The sequence below is a fragment of the Lygodium microphyllum genome, chromosome 19 (genome assembly GCF_053477565.2).
Source record: "Lygodium microphyllum isolate KBCC chromosome 19, Lygodium_microphyllum_v1.1.10, whole genome shotgun sequence".
NCBI lineage: Eukaryota > Viridiplantae > Streptophyta > Polypodiopsida > Schizaeales > Lygodiaceae > Lygodium > Lygodium microphyllum.
In genome coordinates this window covers 111,287,319-111,306,146 of record NC_141153.1, presented here as the reverse complement: position 1 = coordinate 111,306,146, position 18,828 = coordinate 111,287,319, and the positions used below count along the sequence as shown (strand labels likewise).

Genomic DNA, 18,828 nt, shown 5'->3' with positions numbered 1-18,828 from the left:
CGAACACCATGGCCAACCCTTCCCTTTCTGTCGTGGAATAGTTCATCTTGGTCTCTGTGAGCTGCCTGCTGGCAAAACTCACCGAGTAGTCTAGATTATGTTTGCCAGGCTGGCATAGCACGGCTCCGATAGCAAACTTAGAGGCGTCTATGTGTACATGGAATGCTATGTTCCAGTCTGCGGCTCGTAAAATTGGTGCAGTGGTGAGAGCCTTTTTCAACTCCTCATATGCACGCTGGGATTCCGCAGTCCACTCGAACACTATCAACAGCTTGTACAATGGTCTAGCAATTAGTGCGTAATTTAGTACAAAGCGTCGATAATATCCCGTGTGTCCTAAGAAGCACTGAACTCCCTTGTAGTTATCGGGTGGTGGCAAATCCACAATGACTCTGACTTTAGAAAAGTGGCAATGCCGTTCTTTGACACCACGTGCCCTAAGATGCATCCGTGTTTCACCCAGAACTGGCACTTTAAGGGGTTCAAGGAGAGACGATATAAGCGGCACCGTTCAAAGACTGCTCGGAGCTTGTTTAAGTGGTCGATCCAGGTAGAATGGATACACAGATTGTCGACAAAGACCTCTAACTCCTTGTGAAGCATGTCTTTAAAGATGGTGCACATGAGGCGTTGGAAAGTGGCAGGGGCATTGGTCAACCCGAAGGGCATGACTATGTACGCAAAGACGCCCCACTCAGTGGCAAAGGCGGTCTTGAGCCTGTCTGCAGGATGTACTTGCACCTGGTTGTACCCTAAGAAGCCATTCAGGAAAGTGTAAGCTTCCTTGCATGCCACCCTCTCAAGCATGTGCTTGGTATATGGCAAGGGATAGTTGTCTCTCTTTGTAGCAGCGTTCACCTTCTTGTAATTGACGCACACTCGAATTTTTCCATTCTTCTTCATCACAATGACTATGGGGGACACCCAGTCCGTGTGCTCAATTTCCTAGATGAATCCAGCTCTCATCAGCTTGTCGATTTCCTCTTTGACAGCATGAGCGTGTTATGGATTCATGGGGTATAGTCACTGCTTGACCGGCGTTGCGTCCATCGTCATAGGTATGTTGTGAGTCACAACACTCGGATCTACCCCCCGTAGCTCTTCTAAGGACCAGGCAAATACGTCTATGTACTCCCGCAAGAGAGCAACAAGGCTCAACTCTTCTTCACCAGTCAAGTCATCGGCAATGAACACTGGTCGGGGTATCTCCCCTTCTAGGGCTAGGTTCATCTCCTTGACCTTGGCTGGTCCTTCGATTGGTTGGTCCTTGACCTTGGCTGGTCCTTCGATTGGTTCGCTCGTCTGCCCTTGACGCTTGGCACCTGCAGCACCACTACTCTATCCCCTTTTTTGAATTTAGTGAAGTGTTTAGGGAGGTCCTGCGGCTTTCGCTGCTCTTCTGATCGTACATCCTTGGGGTACTTTGCCCTATCCTGCTTTGACCGTCTGCATCTCAGGTGGACGGGTAAGTCTCCCTTGGTGAGTCTAGTCATGGGCGGCCTAGGGATCTCTGGGTCACTATCCGAAGTAACTTTCGATTCAGAGTCGAACCTTTCATCTTCGCTGGAAGAGGTGGTCTCCCCTGGTGGTTGCAATTCGGATGGCGATTCGGTTCTAAGTATTGATGTCGTCCCTGATTGGGCTAAGCCTGCTTGCTCAAGGTCTATGGCCCCCATATCTTCCAAGCACACACGATTACATTTCATGCGCATGACTCCTTGCTCCAATCTAAGGGCTTGCCTTTTCTACGGCTTGGCGTCTGCTCATATCTGCTCAATCTCTCGTCCTTCAGTGTCGTACTCTACGGTATCCACTTCACCCTCGCTTCCATCACTGAAGGATTGGCAGTCTTCGTATTCATCGCAGGAATCCTTGTCAATTGACTGCCCATCGTCTCCTAGGGCTTGGTATGCCCCGTGTCGTTGGTCTAGAATCAGGGCCCAGTTGTACATGAGGTTCAACTCGTGCACCCTGGTCCATTGCCACTTAGGATCCTCTAAAAGATCCTGGAGCGGTTTGAAGTTGGCAGCCGGGTTGCTCGCTAGTTGGTCCTCTAGGTATTCCAGTACCTCCTGGAGTTTCCTTTTGTTGGATGGCACTTGGAAGGTAATAGGCTTAGGCCTAACATGGAGGCTTGCTGCCATCATGTAGACGGGTGTAGAGAGTGCTTCGTTTGTCTTGCCGATTGTTTTGATGGCCTGCTCATACGCCTCATGGTCTGAGAATGGTAGGTCAATCGTAGCGAGAACGTGCATCCAATCCCGCTCATCCTCTAGGCATGGGATGTACTTAGTTAAGGGCCCATAGGGCTTCCTGACCTGGGTGTTCCCTTTGAGCATGGCAGAGATGGCATCTAGGTTGACTGGTGAGGTCTTCCAAGTGTCCATCTCTATTCTTACGGCGTCAGTTCTATTGCCAAGGAAGATCAAGTTGTTGCCCCAATCTTCCATGACTCTACGTTGCGCATCCAGGGCCAGCCTAATAGGACATCGTAGTCCACTCCCTTCATGACTATAAAGTTGACAGAGAACTGGACACCTGCGATCTTCACTGGCCAATTCTTCAAGACCCCGAATGGCTTCACTCTCATACCGTTTGCTAGCGTGACATTAACCGAGCAACTTTGACAGGCGGGTTCCCCCAAGTCTGCAGCACTGCGTGGCTAAGCAAACTAACCCCGGCTCCTGTGTCTACAATTCCCTTCCTTGTTGTGTCACCCAGGGCTAGGATCGGCAGGATCGCGTGCATCTCAGAGCCTTCCCAAAAGGCGTTGACGTGCAAGGATTTAGGCGCGGAGTGCAGCGTCAGACTTGGCAATTGCGTTTTTGCATCCTGGTCTTGAGGGTCTGTCGTGACCTGCTCTTGTGATCCCTCGACCCACTGTTTAAGGTCCTGCCATAGGGTGGGGTGCTGCCTAAGCAGATCTCCCAGGCTAAGTGTTACAGGGGTGGTCACTAGAGTGGTCAAGAGGTGGTTAGACACTCGTCCTTCTTTTAGCCCTGGCTGCCCGGACCAATGGCTGCGGGCTGATCTGCGGCTCTGTTGTGTCTAGACTTGGCCTCAGGGGCACTGCTCATGGCTTAGTGGCTTCGGCCGACTTAGGTTGTGGTGGTGACCTTGGCGTGCTCATGCTGGAGAGGTCGTCGATCTCATCCTCTATGATGGGTTCAGCATCTGTGAGATGCTGTTGAGCCTCCCTCACCCACTCCCTCACCTTTTCTATGGCCTCTAATTTCCGCTTAGGATGAGGGTATTCCCCTATCTTAGCGCTTCCCTTTTCAGCTATCCTAGGGGCTGAAGTTGTTGCCTCCGCGTTTGAGACTTTCCTCCCAGTAGGTAAAGACGTCGCACTCTCGGTCTTCAATGTGACCTTAGCTTCCGATCTCTTCTTTTTCCGCCTGCGGCTTTTCTTTCCTATTGAGGCAGCGTCAATATTGCTAGGTCCTGGCAGAGAGATGCCGGCCTGCTTCGTTTGGGCTCGGGTCATAACTCGTAAGGGAATAGGTGTGGCTTCCTTGTCGAGGTTTTCGACACCAAACAGCCCCAATGGGACGGATGGTACATTAGCTGAGCTAGAGGGTGGCTTCCGCTTCGGGCAGTCTAGGAAAAGATGGGTGATTCCGCACTCTGCGCACCTTTGGTCAACCTTGTCCTTGTTTTGCTGCTCTCTTTCAGGGCAGCGTGATGAGACGTGACCGGGGTGGCCGCAAGTTCAGCAAGTGACCGGATCCTGTGGCTGCCCTCCTAGGCCTTTACCCCGTCCTCGTCCTAACGCCATCACCGGCACCGGTCGATAATCCATGAGGACCGCATTGCCCTCGTCGTCCTACGAGACGTAAGGGCATATGTAGGTCTCTTCGCCACTAGGCTCCTCCACGTAGTGTACTGGAGCGTCGCTCGGTGGGTGGGTCACATAAGGACCAGGCGGTCTAGGAATGCCGGTAGGATTTATGTCCATTCTCGGGACAGCTGGTTTCATATCGTTAGGCGTGGGTAGAGCCAATGGGGCTCCCCTTCCAAAGAATGGCTGCGGCCTATTAGCTAGATAAGGCTGGCCGTAGGGTTGCGAGTATGGAAGTCTTCGTGGTAGTCTGCAATGTGCGGCATCGTGGCCGAACCTACCGCAGTTAGCGCAAGGCCTCGACCTAGGGTCTTGACACTCGGCTGGCGAGTGGTTTCCGCCACAGTACACGCACTGGATGTGTGGGCGTGTTGGTCGTCTCAACATGTCGTGTATCTTGGCTAATTCCATCTTGACCTCAGCCAAGCCTTGGTCTGTCTCGGTGGTCTTCCCCTTATCTTGAGGTGATGGGTTTGACCGCTCATTAGAGGCTGACGTTCTCTCCAAGATTCGCGGGTTAGTCTCCTCTAGAGTTGAGCTCCTAGAGCTTCGCTCTCTCAGCTGGTCATTGACTCTGATGGCCTCTTCAAAAACTCTAGCCACTACGTCCCGCTGCAAGCTTGAATTGCCTGCCAATGCCTTATACAGCTCCTCGTCTCTAATTCCGCTGATGAACACAGTTGAAACTGCTCTGTCAGTCGGTCGCTCGCCTAGAGGGATTCTCTTAAAGAGACTCCTCACATGGGTCACGTAGTCGCGGATGTCCTCCTTCTCTTTCTGCTTGACATTCATCAAGCGTACTAGCAGGTTATCGGAGTATCCGGGCTCGACAAACCTCTTGACGAAGAGATCCTTGAGATTGCTGAAGTTGGCTCGCTCTACGGCATCCAGGCTTGTGTACCACGTCCTACCCTTGTCGCCTAAGCAAAGCCCGAATGCTTGCGAATGTTGGGTTTGGTCATTGAGGCTGTTGGCTTCACAGACCTGCTCAAACTGCTCGACAAAGCTGTATGGGTCATCATGCGGCTGGTACTTGTCGAGTTGCTTGGCCACAATCGGTATTTTGGCCTGGCTCTTTGAGCCTTGGTTTGTCCCTAATCCTGCAAGCAGAGATGTCGCTAGTGCAGTGGCACTCTGCTCTACTGCGGTATTATTGAGCAGCCATTTCATGAGGAGCTCGCTCAGCGTCAAGTCTCCCTCTAGTGCTCTCTCATGGTCTGTTCGGTTCCGGCCAGCCAAGTTCAGCACTCGCTGCACCTCATGCAGCTCCATGCTTTGCCTTTGGCTCCTAGCCTGTTGATCTCTATTATAATCAGCTATGCCTTGCAATGCCTTGCGGGTTAGCCTTCTCTCCTCCTCTAGGTCTGCAATGATTGCATCTACTGTCCTGCTCCGATGCTCATACCGGGCGTGCGCATGGTAACTGCTCACCATCTGCTGTATAGCATCTGGGAATACACTCAAATCGAGCTCCTCATTAGACGGATGGTCTGAGCTTTCTTCCGTCATGGTCGAATTCTTGCGCCCCGCTGTGATGTCGATTAGGTCGAATAGTCGTGATGGATCCTCGTCGTTGGTGCTCCTTGCTTGGTTCTATCCTGTGCTTCGTGTGTTTGTCTACGTCTTGGGTCCTCTCCTATTGGTGGGTTCCTTGAGCGATTTATCTGAGTGAGTTCCTTCGATTATTGAATACAAACCTCAATTTATGGTCACTAGGTGAGTGTGTTGTTCCTCGTGCACTTGTGCCCAATCAGGCTTTCAGTTTCCTTAAGTGTACTTCAAGTGCACAAACTCAATGTGAGTGTAGCAAGCAATTCCTCGGTGCCTCACTCACTCCCGCTCTTTTCTAGCCTGATAGGCTTGTAGGTCCATTTTCCGGCCGTCTAGTCAGGGTTTAGGGTTCCTTGTATGTGTCCTTGTTTGCTTTCGATCGATAGGTCGTTGTGGTTCAGCGGCTCGCGTCCTAATCCTTGGGTCCCTCAACTGTCTACTACCCACTGCTAAGTGGCTGTGTACCACAATTTCTCTTATCCCGTGTGCCAGAATCACGTTCTGAACGCCCGAAGGGTTTCGACAAGTTGCACTAATGCGTGTTTGCCGGGTCGGGTCAGATTTCTGACAGCTTTGACAAAAAGTTACATTCGGACCAACTGGTCCGAATTGCAAGGTCCGAGTGGGTCACTCGGACAGGCCGAATGGCACAGGGTCAAGGGCCGAATCTCCAGATCTGGCTAGGATGATTTTTATTCAAACGGGCCGAATGGCAGGTTCGGGCAGGATAATTCGGACGGGTCGAACTGCAGTTGGCCGAGGGCCGAATCAAAGGTATGGCCGAGTCCGAATTTGGAACTCGGACGGGCCGAACGGCGCAAGGCCGAATGTGCCACGTGGTCAAAAAGTTCTGGCTCGGACGGTCCGAGTAGGGTTACTCGGATGGATTGACTCGGATGGTCCGAGTGCCGACTAGGGTTCCGGCCGAGTGGCCAAATGGCAAGGGGCCGACGGCCGATTCTTGGACTCGGCCCAGTGGCAACCGCTCGGACGGGCCGAACACAGCGCGACGGAGACAACGCGATGTCGATTTCGATTGATTCTTGGGATTTACACAATCATACCAAGCACAACCCTCCAGATCCTATCTAGGGGGATTGAGGGAGGGATTCATATACCTGAATGGGTTGGTGAGTGCGTCGATGATGCGATCGAATCACATGGCCTGAGGCTCTCTAGCTCTCTCTCTCTCTCACTGAAATGGTACAAATGAGCTCTCTTTTGGCCTCCTGGCTCTTATATGCCTTCCCAGCTGTAGCGTTGACGCCCCTAATCACTCTCTTGTCTTAGTCCTCATTAGCGAGCATTTTGCGCATTTTGCACGATTTTCTCCCTGTTTTTGCCCTGTTTTGAACTAGTGGACCCTACCCTTTTCCGGTTCGATTTCCTAACTCTAACCTACGCTAAATGCAACAAAAATCGAAGGCAAAAAACTGAAATAGATCCTCCATGCTTTCCAATCATCAAACAACCAAAATATCCCAAAATACTTACTTGTTCCGAAGATTAAAAGCACCCAACTTCCTACCTATCTCAAGCTCCGTTTCGGGGGTGAATACCCTACTTCGATGCTCGATGTGAGGTGCGCAAGTGCTCAAGCTTGAATCCGTGGTCCCGGAAACGGAACCAAAATGTGGGAGCCTTCGCTCAACCGCCAAGACCCATGGACTGCTTATCGTTTCAAGCGTTCCAAGCGAGCTCTAATGGCTATCTCTTACCTAGCTGACGCGCCGTCGATCCTACAAGTGTTGTGAGCTTACCTTGATGCCCGATCGAGTACCCTTCTCTCTCTTGCACTCCGGTAGCTCCACGATCCTCGATGCTAGCTCAAGCATCCTCAAGCCTCCTCCATCTCCAAGCTCCATCATCCATAGCCGCGCGCGCAAGAGAAGAAGAGAGAAGAGAGAAGAGAGGAGAAAAAGAGGAGAGGAGATGGTGAAGAGCTTCACCCTCTTGATCCCTCACTCTCACACACACTCACTCCCTCACACTCTCACACTCCCTCTCTCAAGAGCACACACAAGCAAGGAGGAGAGAAGAAGAGAGGAAGAAGAAGACTCTTTTTGCCACACACCAAAGAATGAGCTTCTCATTCACTTTTCAACTTTATATACAAAACCCTAAATCCCTTTCGGGCGGTCATCCCCTTTTTCCTCTTTTACATGGCCGTCCGTAGCCTAGGCCCCTTTTCCCATTTCCCACCATTCTAATTTATCCTATTCCCACTAATGCATACACTTTGCACAGGAGCTAGCCTGGCACTCTTTTACACAGACTCGGGGGCGCTTCCACATTTTAATGGTGTGCCTTTTCCTCTTTCATTACCGTGGCCCAACACCGAAGCCTCTTGAGGGTCGTGTCTGAACATTTGAATTTTTCAGGGATTGGTTGCCAGTCAAGGCGCCTTTTTCTGCTTTTGCGCCTTTTTCGCTATTTTTCCTTCTTCCCAGTTCCCGCTCCTTTGTGCTGCGGTAACGCAGTTGGAAACACGGTAACATGTTAATAAAGCCTTCTATTGTAGCACACTAGGAAGTTGAATATCAATTATCATTGTTGAGTGTGAAATCTCATTTTGTCACCATGTCTTTCTTGGTATACTTTAATCCACCTTGATTACATACCTAATCTATGTTACAACCATGATTAACCCCACATTGGGGTTGTTGACAACAACTAAACAAAAACAAGTAGAGTGGGAGATTACAATCATGATGATTTGTACACTTTGGTTGGATACAACCTAGCTAATATCATTTTATGGGAATGTACTATGGGTGAGTATTGGTCCTAATGGCCATGGAAGTTTAAAAACAACCCTAGTTACTATGAACCAAGTGTGGAGTTAGCCACTCTCATCTTTGATTAGTTGCAAAATGATCCTTTTTAGATATGTGCTAAACTATTGTTAGAGGTGATTGTTGTCTCTCGCCTCCCTTAAAAAGTAAAACTAGGACTCCCATATTCAATTACATCACATCTTTTTTAAGGATATACTAGATGGTTACGAATGTAAATATTGAAGGTTTTGGTTGACTATGAGGAGGAATGTCACCTTACCCAACTCAATTCCACACTTAGCACTCTTGGTAGAGCTTTAAAATGACTGATATGGGTATTTTAAATGACGATGTTATCAAGGTCATATCCCATTGGTCTACAATTCGGAAAGGCCAAAAATACATTGATCTTAAAATAATTCTAATCTTAATGTAATTCCTAAAGACTTCTAACAAAAAAGAAGGCAAGAACTCTTCTCGTACCACATTATAGACATGTAATGAAGATCATGGCAAGTCTGAGTTCAAGAGCTCAAATATAAAGAGACTCAAAAACTCCCTTCTTGAGAAAAGAATGGTATAAACATAGGATCAAAATTGTTTATGCAAGAGGCCATCTTATAGTGTGACTTTTATGGTTGCTTGCTATAAAATTTATTTTCATGAGTAGTCATACTACTATGAGCTATGTAACTCAACAAAACATGTCAGACTTCATTAATACAACTTTTCTCTCTTAGGAACACCATGTTGTTGTAGTGTATATCTACATAAAGTGCATTTTAATCCCACAATTCCTAAAATAAAATCACTAAATGCATAGGGAAAAATCTTTTCCCCACTATTAAATGCAATCACTTATACTTCATTATCTTCTCATTCTCAAATGGGTGAGCACCTCAGTTTTGTCCTTCATGAAGTACACCCACATTGTCCTAGTATGATCATCAAACATAGTAATTTCTATAATTTATAGATGTTTTTGTAGGTCCCCCATCAATTTGAATGATGGAGGCTTTGAGCTTACATTGTATCTTTCAAAAAGGCCTTGAGTTACATTCTATATTTCAAAAATAGATGCTTTGATTGCTTTTCCAATATGTTGCACATTCTTTAAGCATACTATCAACCGTAGTAAAGGTTGGTAATCCCATAACAATCCCTTTAGACTACATAGCTTTAGTTGTTGCACATTGGTAATGTATATAATCAACCTTAAATGTTGTAATTCCATAATAGTCCCTTTAGACTATATAGCTTTTAGTTATTGTATGTTAACATGGTCAATGTGTTTATGGCATATGGCCATATATGAAATTACATAGAATGATAGCACATTCAAAGATTCTAGCATTTAGTATAAGCATGTCAACATCCAAAGTGAACATTTTTCCATGCTTATTTCCCTTTCATGGTTTGGATTAAACTTTACTTGGAGCCCTTGATCTACCATTTTTCCAATTGATGCCAAATTCTTTGTAATGCTTGGTACATCTAGGGACATCCAAAAAATACTTTTTTTCCCCCTATCTCTTATGTAGAAGAACCTTGCCATCATGTAGAAGAGAATAGGAAGAATCATCACCCATCAACATAGCCAAGCACATTGGGTTCATGCATATAATTGGACCATTCTACACTCTTTTGTGAGGTTTTAGTATTGGCTGCATCCGCCATGTTCTACATGACTAATGTATGTTATGCTTTGAAGCATAACATTTGAGCCACTTGAATCAACATGCTAAGCATCCTTTTGTGAAGTTGTAGTATTGGTTGCATTCACCATGTTCTGCGTGACAAATAAGTGTCATGCTTTATCTTTAGACATCTTATGTGACACATAGAGGCTTGAGCACACATGTTTTTAGTTTTTTATTAGTCTCAAAAACAAATGGGGCACGTACATTATAGGTACACTCCTACAAGAGGATGTTTAAATCCATAGAAAGAACAACAGATATGCACATCCACACCAATCGAGGATAGGACTTGTTACATTAGGGGATGTCAAATTACACAATAAAGATATATATTTATTCTTAGGAAGTGTATCTAATGACATTAAACATAGTTTATTGAGAGATTAGGTATTTTGAGCTTGATAACTTTGTATATGCAACAATATCCCTTGTAATATTGTACATCCTCATAACATTATCACATTTAACCATGTTCATTATGGTGATTTGCACTCCTTTTGACAAGTGTAAACATTACAAAATAGCCACATGATGTTGTAGGTGTTGTATTCATGGTTTTTCATGCCTTTTCAATAAGGATGATTTGAGAAGTATTGAGGAAGACTCAAATTTTGACATATTAGACAACTGAATGACCTCAATGGCATTGACCTTTACAAAAATTATATAGAAGTATTGACAAACAATAGGTGTTGTGATAATTCTTCAATATTAGAGGAGTGAACATATTAAGGTGCTGGTAAAGATTTGGGAAATACAATTAACGAAACCATATTACACAAATAATGATCCAAAAAAAGTACTTGATGTTGCATATGGTTCATTTGAAAATTGTATATATTTCAAGGCTCAACTTCAATTACAATTGGGGATTAGGTACCTCTTAATCCATAGACAATCTTGTGGGGATTAGGTACCTCTTAATCCATAGACAATCTTGGTTGTCTTTTCCACCTCTATCTCAACCTATGTTTTGCAACTAGTTAATGACTTGGCTTCTAACCCCCCTCATAAAAGGTAATTTAGGGGTGATATATGGATTTCAAGGGTAACAAATACAAAATATGTTACAATTGCTACAAATAAGTAGCACCCATAATGATGATAATGTGTTTGGATGAATACCATTTTTTTTCGCATTGATGATGTTCAAAAGTTCTCTTTGTGGAACTCAAATTTTGCATTGCCCTTCTTATTATACTCATGCACAAGATTTTGAAGCTCCTTAGCAAGCATAACTGGTCCACAATAAAACACACCTAAAATTGCATATAAGTTCCAATGCTGTTAGATTAAGTCTTATATTAGCTAGCATAAAATCTTGTGTTGCATGTGTAGATTGTGATAGATTGCATGTGTTCATTTATACATTTTTGTAGCATGCATAAGCATGTACATTAATATCTCCACATTTGTATATATTATATTTTTGTATATATTGGGTGCATGTGTGTTCATGTACATGTACACATGTATATTTCTCCATGCATGCATGTTTGTGTACATGAATGTGCATATGAATGTTTGTACATGAATACATAACCTTTTTAAATCCAAACTATTTAGGAAACTTCACTCTAAAATTTAAACTTCATGCGTCCATTTTAATGAGATAAAGTTCACTAATGCTTGCAAATCATGCATGTTAGTGTACATCCATGTATGTAGTGTGTTGTATGCATGCAACATGATGTTTGTATGTATGTACGTACGTACGTACGTACATACGTATGTATGTATGTATGTATGTATGTATGTATGTATGTATGTATGTATGTATGTATGTATGTATGTATGTATGTATGTATGTATGTATGTATGTATGTATGTATGTATGTATGTATGTATGTATGTATCAATGTATATGTGAATTTTCATATGAATTTATGTGTATGCATATTAGTGGTGCATGGAAGTTTTCCTATGTGAACAAGCATGCTAAATTGTATGCATATTTATGGAGAGAAAAGAGAGAAAGAAATACACAAGAATCATGTGACTTTAATGGGTGGTGATGATTTGTTGTATTATATTCTTAATGAGGACTTTGATATTTGTGTTACATTAATGGGTGGTGACTATTTATTATATTATATTCTTAGAGTATTCTTAATGAGGGTTTTGACAGTTGTGTTGAAATCACATTGAAATAGTTGTGAGCATAAAACCATGCAACCTCAATATAGCATCATGTCTAATGTCTTTATATAGCAATCTAGCTAGTTATTCTCTTAAAAGAAAAATAAAAATATCATATGCTTATTTGGCATCAGTTACATACCAATTGTGTCACCCTTATGCCTAGATGATAGTGTAGAGAACACCTTTCTCCAATTTGGTCTTGCAAAGTGGGTTCGCACCTAAAGTGAAGAATCAACGTAAGCCAAAGAAGCATACTAAGTTACATCTCCTTCATAGCCAATATCATGTAGGCATGTTCCTCTAAAGAAATTTCCAATGGTCAAGAAAAAAATAATGCTACGTGCTTTCTTTTACTAATGCCATGACCATACCAATTTAAGTTGATCAAATTAAAACAATTTCAAGTATGGCTACAACTTATAGTACCCGACTTCCAGAAACCACATCCAATCCATTCTTTGCTTTTTGAAGAGCTTGCACCATGGTGATAAGAGCTGATCTTGCATCACCCTCCTCATACACACTTGTCAAATAGTTGTGCATTTCAATTACAGACTGAAAAAGAAAGAAAAATGTGTTGAATCCTTGTTTATGCATGATAATCATGTTAAATGGAAAGAAATTATTGGTACCTTAGTATCATACTCATGAACATCATTCATAACCCCTTTGAACCATTCAAAAGAGCCTTGTTCCCTTGTCACCCAATAGAAGTAAGCATTTTTTGGACCATGAGACTTAAGCTTTCTATCATGACTTGAATTTTGATGATGGCTAGTGGGGGAAGATTCACTCTCATCTTGATGAGAGGCCTACACAATTATGTTCAACAAGTATTAAAGGAGTCTCTTGACAAACTCATGTACTAAACACAATGTACATGATATATTACATGCATTTATGAGAAGTTGCATAGATATGCATGATGAATATATATCGTTAGTTGCATGTTTTTCCTAAAACCATACATGTCTTGAAAATGGGAAATAATTACAACTATAATACATGTTGCACTTACTTACATGTAAATGATCTTCATCCAATTTGAGCCAGTTAAGCATGTCTTTCAATATGCTTATGAATGGTGTTGCTCCTATTCCAAGTCCAACCAACAGTAATATATCGTACTTTTTATAATTTTGGGCTGGTGCACCATATGGTCCATCTATAAATAGCTTAGGGAATCTATCAACAATGTCATAAAAAAGATGAGTAAGCCTTTACTAGAATCCAAATATACCTTCCTAGTTAGAATCAAAATAGATTCACCTTGGGATTTCCACATCAAGCTTCTCTTCAGTTCTTGAGAGACCACTTCTTCCTTCTATTGGGCCACACACCTACTTTTAAAACAGGTGAGAAGAAAGGAGGGATGCAAAACAAACACAAAGAACATTTATCTCACTATGATGATAAAAATTAACGATGAAAAAAGAAGAAAAAGCCATAATCTTTCAAAATTATACCTTTGAAAATGTCCTCTTCATCTCATTTGTCCAATCTCCTAAGGTTCGAATGTGGACACTTAAGAAGTCATCACCAGGGGCTGAGGTGATGGAGAATGGGTGCCTGCAAGATTTTTAAAGAAGAGTTTTGTGCTTAAATAGGGTAATGATGAGATTAACATAGTTGGAACCATCAGTAGTTAAATTAAATTATTAAAAATATCCCCTTACCACTCAAAGGGAGATATATCTGGACACTTAACAAACATGTACATGCCACTCTTATATTTGAAGGAGGGTGGTTTTGTCATGTGAATGGCCAATACATCTCCTGGATAAATGGAAGCCTGCATTTATTTCAAGTTGTTATTATGTGACACATATTGTTTGTGGCATAAAGAAAAACAAATAGATTGCTAATTAGTTGTCTTGTTTGCATGTGGTAAGTGTTCTCATGTTAGGATAAGTAAGGAACAAGCAATCACATCATCAACATTATTATCCCTTAAGAACACATAGCCTAAGTTGAAGCTGTGAACATTCTAATAATTCTTGATATTTTCATTGCTCACCTTTATGATGTTTACAGCATAGTGGCTTGAACGTAGAGCTCGCAAAGTCCTTTCACTTACGTAGATCAATATAGGAATTGCAAGATACATCCAAGTCTGTAATATACTAGCACATTTGTCAAATGTTAGTTCACAATAGCAAATATCTGAACTTGTATCGTTGAAAGTCAAATATGAAATTTTCAGCCATTCAAAACTAAATCAAAGCTAAAGTTTTGAAGTTCAATTGTGGAAATAAAGTTGTCATGAAAAAGAGCAACATCATGACTAATACAATGCAACTGAATGCAAATAACCATACAAATTTCCAGTATTCTCATGGGTATGCCATTAATTCTAGAATAAATTTTTTCTTTCTACAATAATATAACTAATGTTGTAGGAATGCCATGATTGAAAGAAACATTATTGACTTACCGTCTTTAAGTACCATTCATGTGTCAAGAATAAAAATAGTGAATGGAGGATCAAGAGAACATACACCACCACAAACAAGTGGTGGGAGTACCAAAATGAGTTGAACCCAGCCATCTTTTTAAGAGCTCCAGGAAGCTTAATCACATTCCTTCGAAACATGTGAGTAGCTAGCATAAATGAGAAAGCCATTATGGCAACCATGCAAACTCCTGTAATCCCCACAATGGATGTGACAATGTCGGCATAAGAGGGTTGTCTAAAATGGAAGTCCGCTCCAAGTATCCTTATAAATTCTTCATGTGGGTATGTGATAATCCTTGGAAAGTCACATGATAGGTGCACTAATGTATGGATTGTTACTCCAAAAACAATTCCTCCTGCAATAATCTGGTCAATGTAACATTATTAATAGAAGAATAGTTCTCTCTCTCTCTCTCTCTCTCTCTCTCTCTCATGATAGGTTGGCACAACCGAGGGTTTTACCTGCAAATATGTATGTGTAGCATATACATTCATGAAGAAGAGTCATTAAATTCATGTTTTGAAGAAAAATGTACAACCTTACATCTACATAGGCATTTTAAAACCCATTTCTATAAGAAAAAAGGTTGTAAGTTCCCTAATAAAAGGGAGTCTTTTAATTCAAGACAATAGGTAAACATAAGAGGTTTTTAAAATACCTATGTAGGATTCCCCAGTAGTGAATCCCCAAGCTAACACACAAAGACATAAAAAAGCCTACACACAGATGTAGATGATAAACTACTAGACTTGCCTTGTGAAAGTTGATATTGTCGTCAAAAGGAACAATGGTGCCAAGAAAGGTTGACCTTAACCACGTGATTGTGTTTCGACACATTGGTAGCAAAATAAGAGCCATATTGAGCTTGAGAGTCTCAGCAGCTCCTTTGGCAATGCATACACAATATCCCATCACTTGAAAGGCAGATCTCTCGCGATATTGAATAAATTTCCATACAAATAATCCTAAAAGTGCACACACCCATACCACAAGAACCCAAACCCGCCTCCAATTCTCATCAAGGAAGAACTTCAAGCTTTCCATCTTACGAAGCAAAGGGGACCTCCATCTTTGTGGAACCATGGACTTGCTCAAAGTCTTACTATATGAAAGGTAAGCTTCCTTACTATATGAAGCGACCATCCCTTGAAACAATGTCTCAAGTTGCCATAACTATAAGCAAAAATGCACACAATTAGAATAGTCTATCATTGGCAATTATAGAAAATAGGAGAAGTTATGAATAAAGCACTTACCTCAATGTAACCTAAGTGATCAGGATCAAGCTCTTCCATAATCATTGCTGCATATTCATTCGCTTCATCCTTGAACTTTGATAACTTGTTTGCAGATGCACTTAACCGGATTACCTAGAAAACATGTTGTAAGGCCTTTCATCGAATTGTTATTATAAAAATCCCATATAAGTGCCAGCTTGAAATTTTAAGAAGAGGTGATGTTAACTAAATCTGGTCGTGGTTCAAACACAAGTTGTAAAAGATCTTGAATGGCCCAAATATCAAAAGTTATAAAAGTTCTTGTAAAAGTTATAAGCTCAAGATATGCTTGTAGTTAATAGGCAAGACTTACCTCTTTTACTTCCTCCTCGGAAATGCGACCATCACCATTTTTGTCGCACCTGAAGGGCTTCAATTCAACGTCAATCTTACTCAAGACTTTTTAGATGCGTAGAGAGAATGAATCAATTTGATTTGTCTAAGTCAGACACAAGCTCAATCGTCCAATTAATTAGGGATTGGTTATAATGCACACAAGATTCTCAAACTTCTTACATGTCGAAGAAGATCCGCATCCTAGAGTCGAAGTTAGGATTGGAAACCTTCATCCAAAAGCTTTGGAAGGCATCTTTATCGATGCTTGTCGCATCTTTCAAGCCTTCTCTCCTTGCCAATGCATCGAATAGCTCCCCGGCGAATTCTTTGGAATCCTTCATTCCTGCTCACAAAAGCAGAAGAAGCCATTGCCAAAACATGAGCAATCTTCATTAGCATGAGTACTCTTACAATACGTCTTTAGTTGAAAATAGATGCATGGCGCCCACTATCGAGCATCGAGGGACGATGAAGTAGTTAGTGTCACAGCATGGTGCTTGTGAAGCGCTTTTAGATGGACCCGATTTCGAGGAAGCAGAACATGTGATAGCCATTAAAAAAGAAAGGCGAGCAATCCGCACAATCTCTTTTCTTTTCCCCGATTGTCTGTCTTTTCGCTAGCATCGTATGTGAAATCCAGTTAGCGCTTTTTTTTTTTTGCGGGGATGAGAAATTAAGCCAAAGATGCCCAAGATAAATTATGTAAAGGGTTAAGAACCAATAATCAGATCTGGTGAGCTAATTGTAAGACTTGAGAGAGAGAGAGAGAGAGAGAGAGAGAGAGAGAGAGAGAGAGAGGGAGGTGTGAGTGCCAAGGCAGCGACTAAATATGGAGAGAGATGTCGGCAGTGATGGGTCCGCTTAATGCAGACAGAGATTAAAGTAGTGATCAAAGCAGCGATTAATGCATGAGTGATAAAGGTGGGAGGCTAAGGCAGTTGGATCAACGGACAGATTCATTAGACCCTCGATCGATAACTCTCGATTGATTGATCCACTGAGAGAGAGAGAGAGAGAGAGAGAGAGAGAGAGCTAGTATATGCACCTATGCATTGCCCGAAATTAGCACGAGACAGTGTGCCATCGGAGCCAGCGAGCTGGTCGAAGCGCTTGGAGACGGCCTCCCAGCCCTTGTCAGAGCTGCCCGTGTTCTTACTGATGAAGCGGAGCCCATGGAGGGCGTACTCGGCGCTACTCTTGGTGCGGGCGAGTTTGATAGACTTGCCCGGTTTCGAACCTGGGCCGGCAGACTCGGGCTGGGGGCCCGAATGGACGGGGCGGTAGTCGGCGGGGCAGCCGCCGACCCCGCCGGCCAATGAGGGGGCGTCACGTTGGTTGAAGGAGGCGCCGACCTTGATCTTGAGCTGCTTAACTCGGGCGGCGAAGGAGGTCTTCTTGTCTAGCTGCGGCGGCCCCGGCCGGAAGGCCAGCTCGGCATGGGCTGGGCCCACCGCCGCCCCGTCCACGTCGACGCCCACGTGGCCGCTGAAGCGCGCGCTGTGATTGGCCCGCTCGAAGCTGTCGCCGGAGCTGAGGGGCGGGCGCAGCACGGGCGTCGCCGAGTTGAAGGATGACGTGGACGACGGCGGCGACGGCGGCGGGATCACCTCGTTGTTCTCCAGCTGCCAGTGCACCGACGACCCCGAATGCGCCCCCTTCTTCACCATCTCTACCACCGCCTGTCCATCATGCTCACGATCATCGTCGCCTCGAGTGCTGCACTGCCGATACTCTCTCATCCCTCCGTGACTGCCTCTACTCGCCGCCATCGTTGGAGCTCGTTATATTTGTTGTACGTGCTCTGCTGTAATTTGCTTTCCCTCTTATAAGAAGCCGCCCTTGCACACCGCATCTAGTGTCGTTGCCCGCTTTCCTACCATCGGATCAGATCCCAGCAGCGTCGTGCGCGAACAGGGGGCGGCGCCGGACTAGACTATCACAAGGAGGTTTTGCCATGACGTTGCTCCCCGCCTGCGGTTACAGGTTCACATGGAGCATGGGAAGAGCAGGCGTTAGTAGAATGAGAGCGCGTGAGAGATGGAAAGCGGGAAAGAGAATGAGAGATTATGTGCGTTTGTGAGAGAAAGAGAGAGAGAGGAGTGGGAAGGAAGACCAGCCGCACGAGAAGCAATAGTGCGTGGGTGGTGCGCTTTGATGAATATGCCAACAACACGCCAAATTTCTCTCTTTATACCCAGCCTTTTCTTCTTCCTCCTCTTTTTTCACATCTGCATCTTATTCTACTTCTCAATTCATCTTCTTGAGGGTTCGTTACCTTGATTGTTGCGACAATCGCATTATCTGACCGCCGATATGGTAGGTTGATATCCTAGTATTATCACCTCATATTATCACCCAGTTACCAGACCGAGACTAGAACACCAACCATTGCTACTACATCAGATACATAAAGATTGTTTACAAAAGGAATTGATATCCTAGTATTATCACCTCCTTTTATCACCCAGTTACCAGACCGAGACTAGAACACCAACCATTGCTACTACATCAGATACACAAAGATTGTTTACAAAAGGAATCGATATGAGTCAGCCAAAGAGTTTAGATGCATTGGCCAAATCCCTCCAACTAATTTTACCTAACATACAAGATAACTCATGAGACCATGTGACTTTGGTTACTCTTGATCCCCAACTCACTTCTAACTCCCATCCAAAGCATCTCCTATTCCTTGCCTCCCATATGGTGTGAAGCAAGGTGATGTGGATTAGTTCTAGGCCCAACATG

General features: G+C 43.7%; 1 protein-coding gene across 3 annotated transcripts; it reads right to left on the bottom strand.

Moving 5' to 3' along the window:
* Positions 1-10,716: 10,716 nt before the first annotated feature.
* LOC148020271 (respiratory burst oxidase homolog protein B-like) lies at positions 10,717-18,385 on the bottom strand. 3 transcript variants are annotated; one of them, XR_015694947.1, is made up of 16 exons: positions 17,126-18,385; positions 16,261-16,423; positions 16,058-16,106; positions 15,724-15,837; positions 15,221-15,640; positions 14,446-14,832; positions 14,029-14,124; positions 13,688-13,803; positions 13,478-13,580; positions 13,281-13,351; positions 13,034-13,196; positions 12,644-12,823; positions 12,438-12,566; positions 12,151-12,229; positions 10,787-11,128; positions 10,717-10,749 (listed from the first exon to the last, which is right to left on the bottom strand). XR_015694947.1 is itself a non-coding variant. In XM_087700606.1 (15 exons), exons 1-15 carry the CDS (start codon positions 17,847-17,849, stop codon positions 11,019-11,021), a joined length of 2,904 nt encoding a protein of 967 aa, XP_087556732.1. In that variant the 5' UTR covers positions 17,850-18,385; the 3' UTR covers positions 10,723-11,018. The 3 variants fall into 3 exon arrangements, 2 of the variants coding, with proteins under 2 accessions (XP_087556732.1, XP_087556733.1); XM_087700606.1 differs by having other exon boundaries at positions 10,723-11,128; XM_087700607.1 differs by having other exon boundaries at positions 10,723-11,107.
* Between the last annotated feature and the right edge of the window lie 443 nt (positions 18,386-18,828).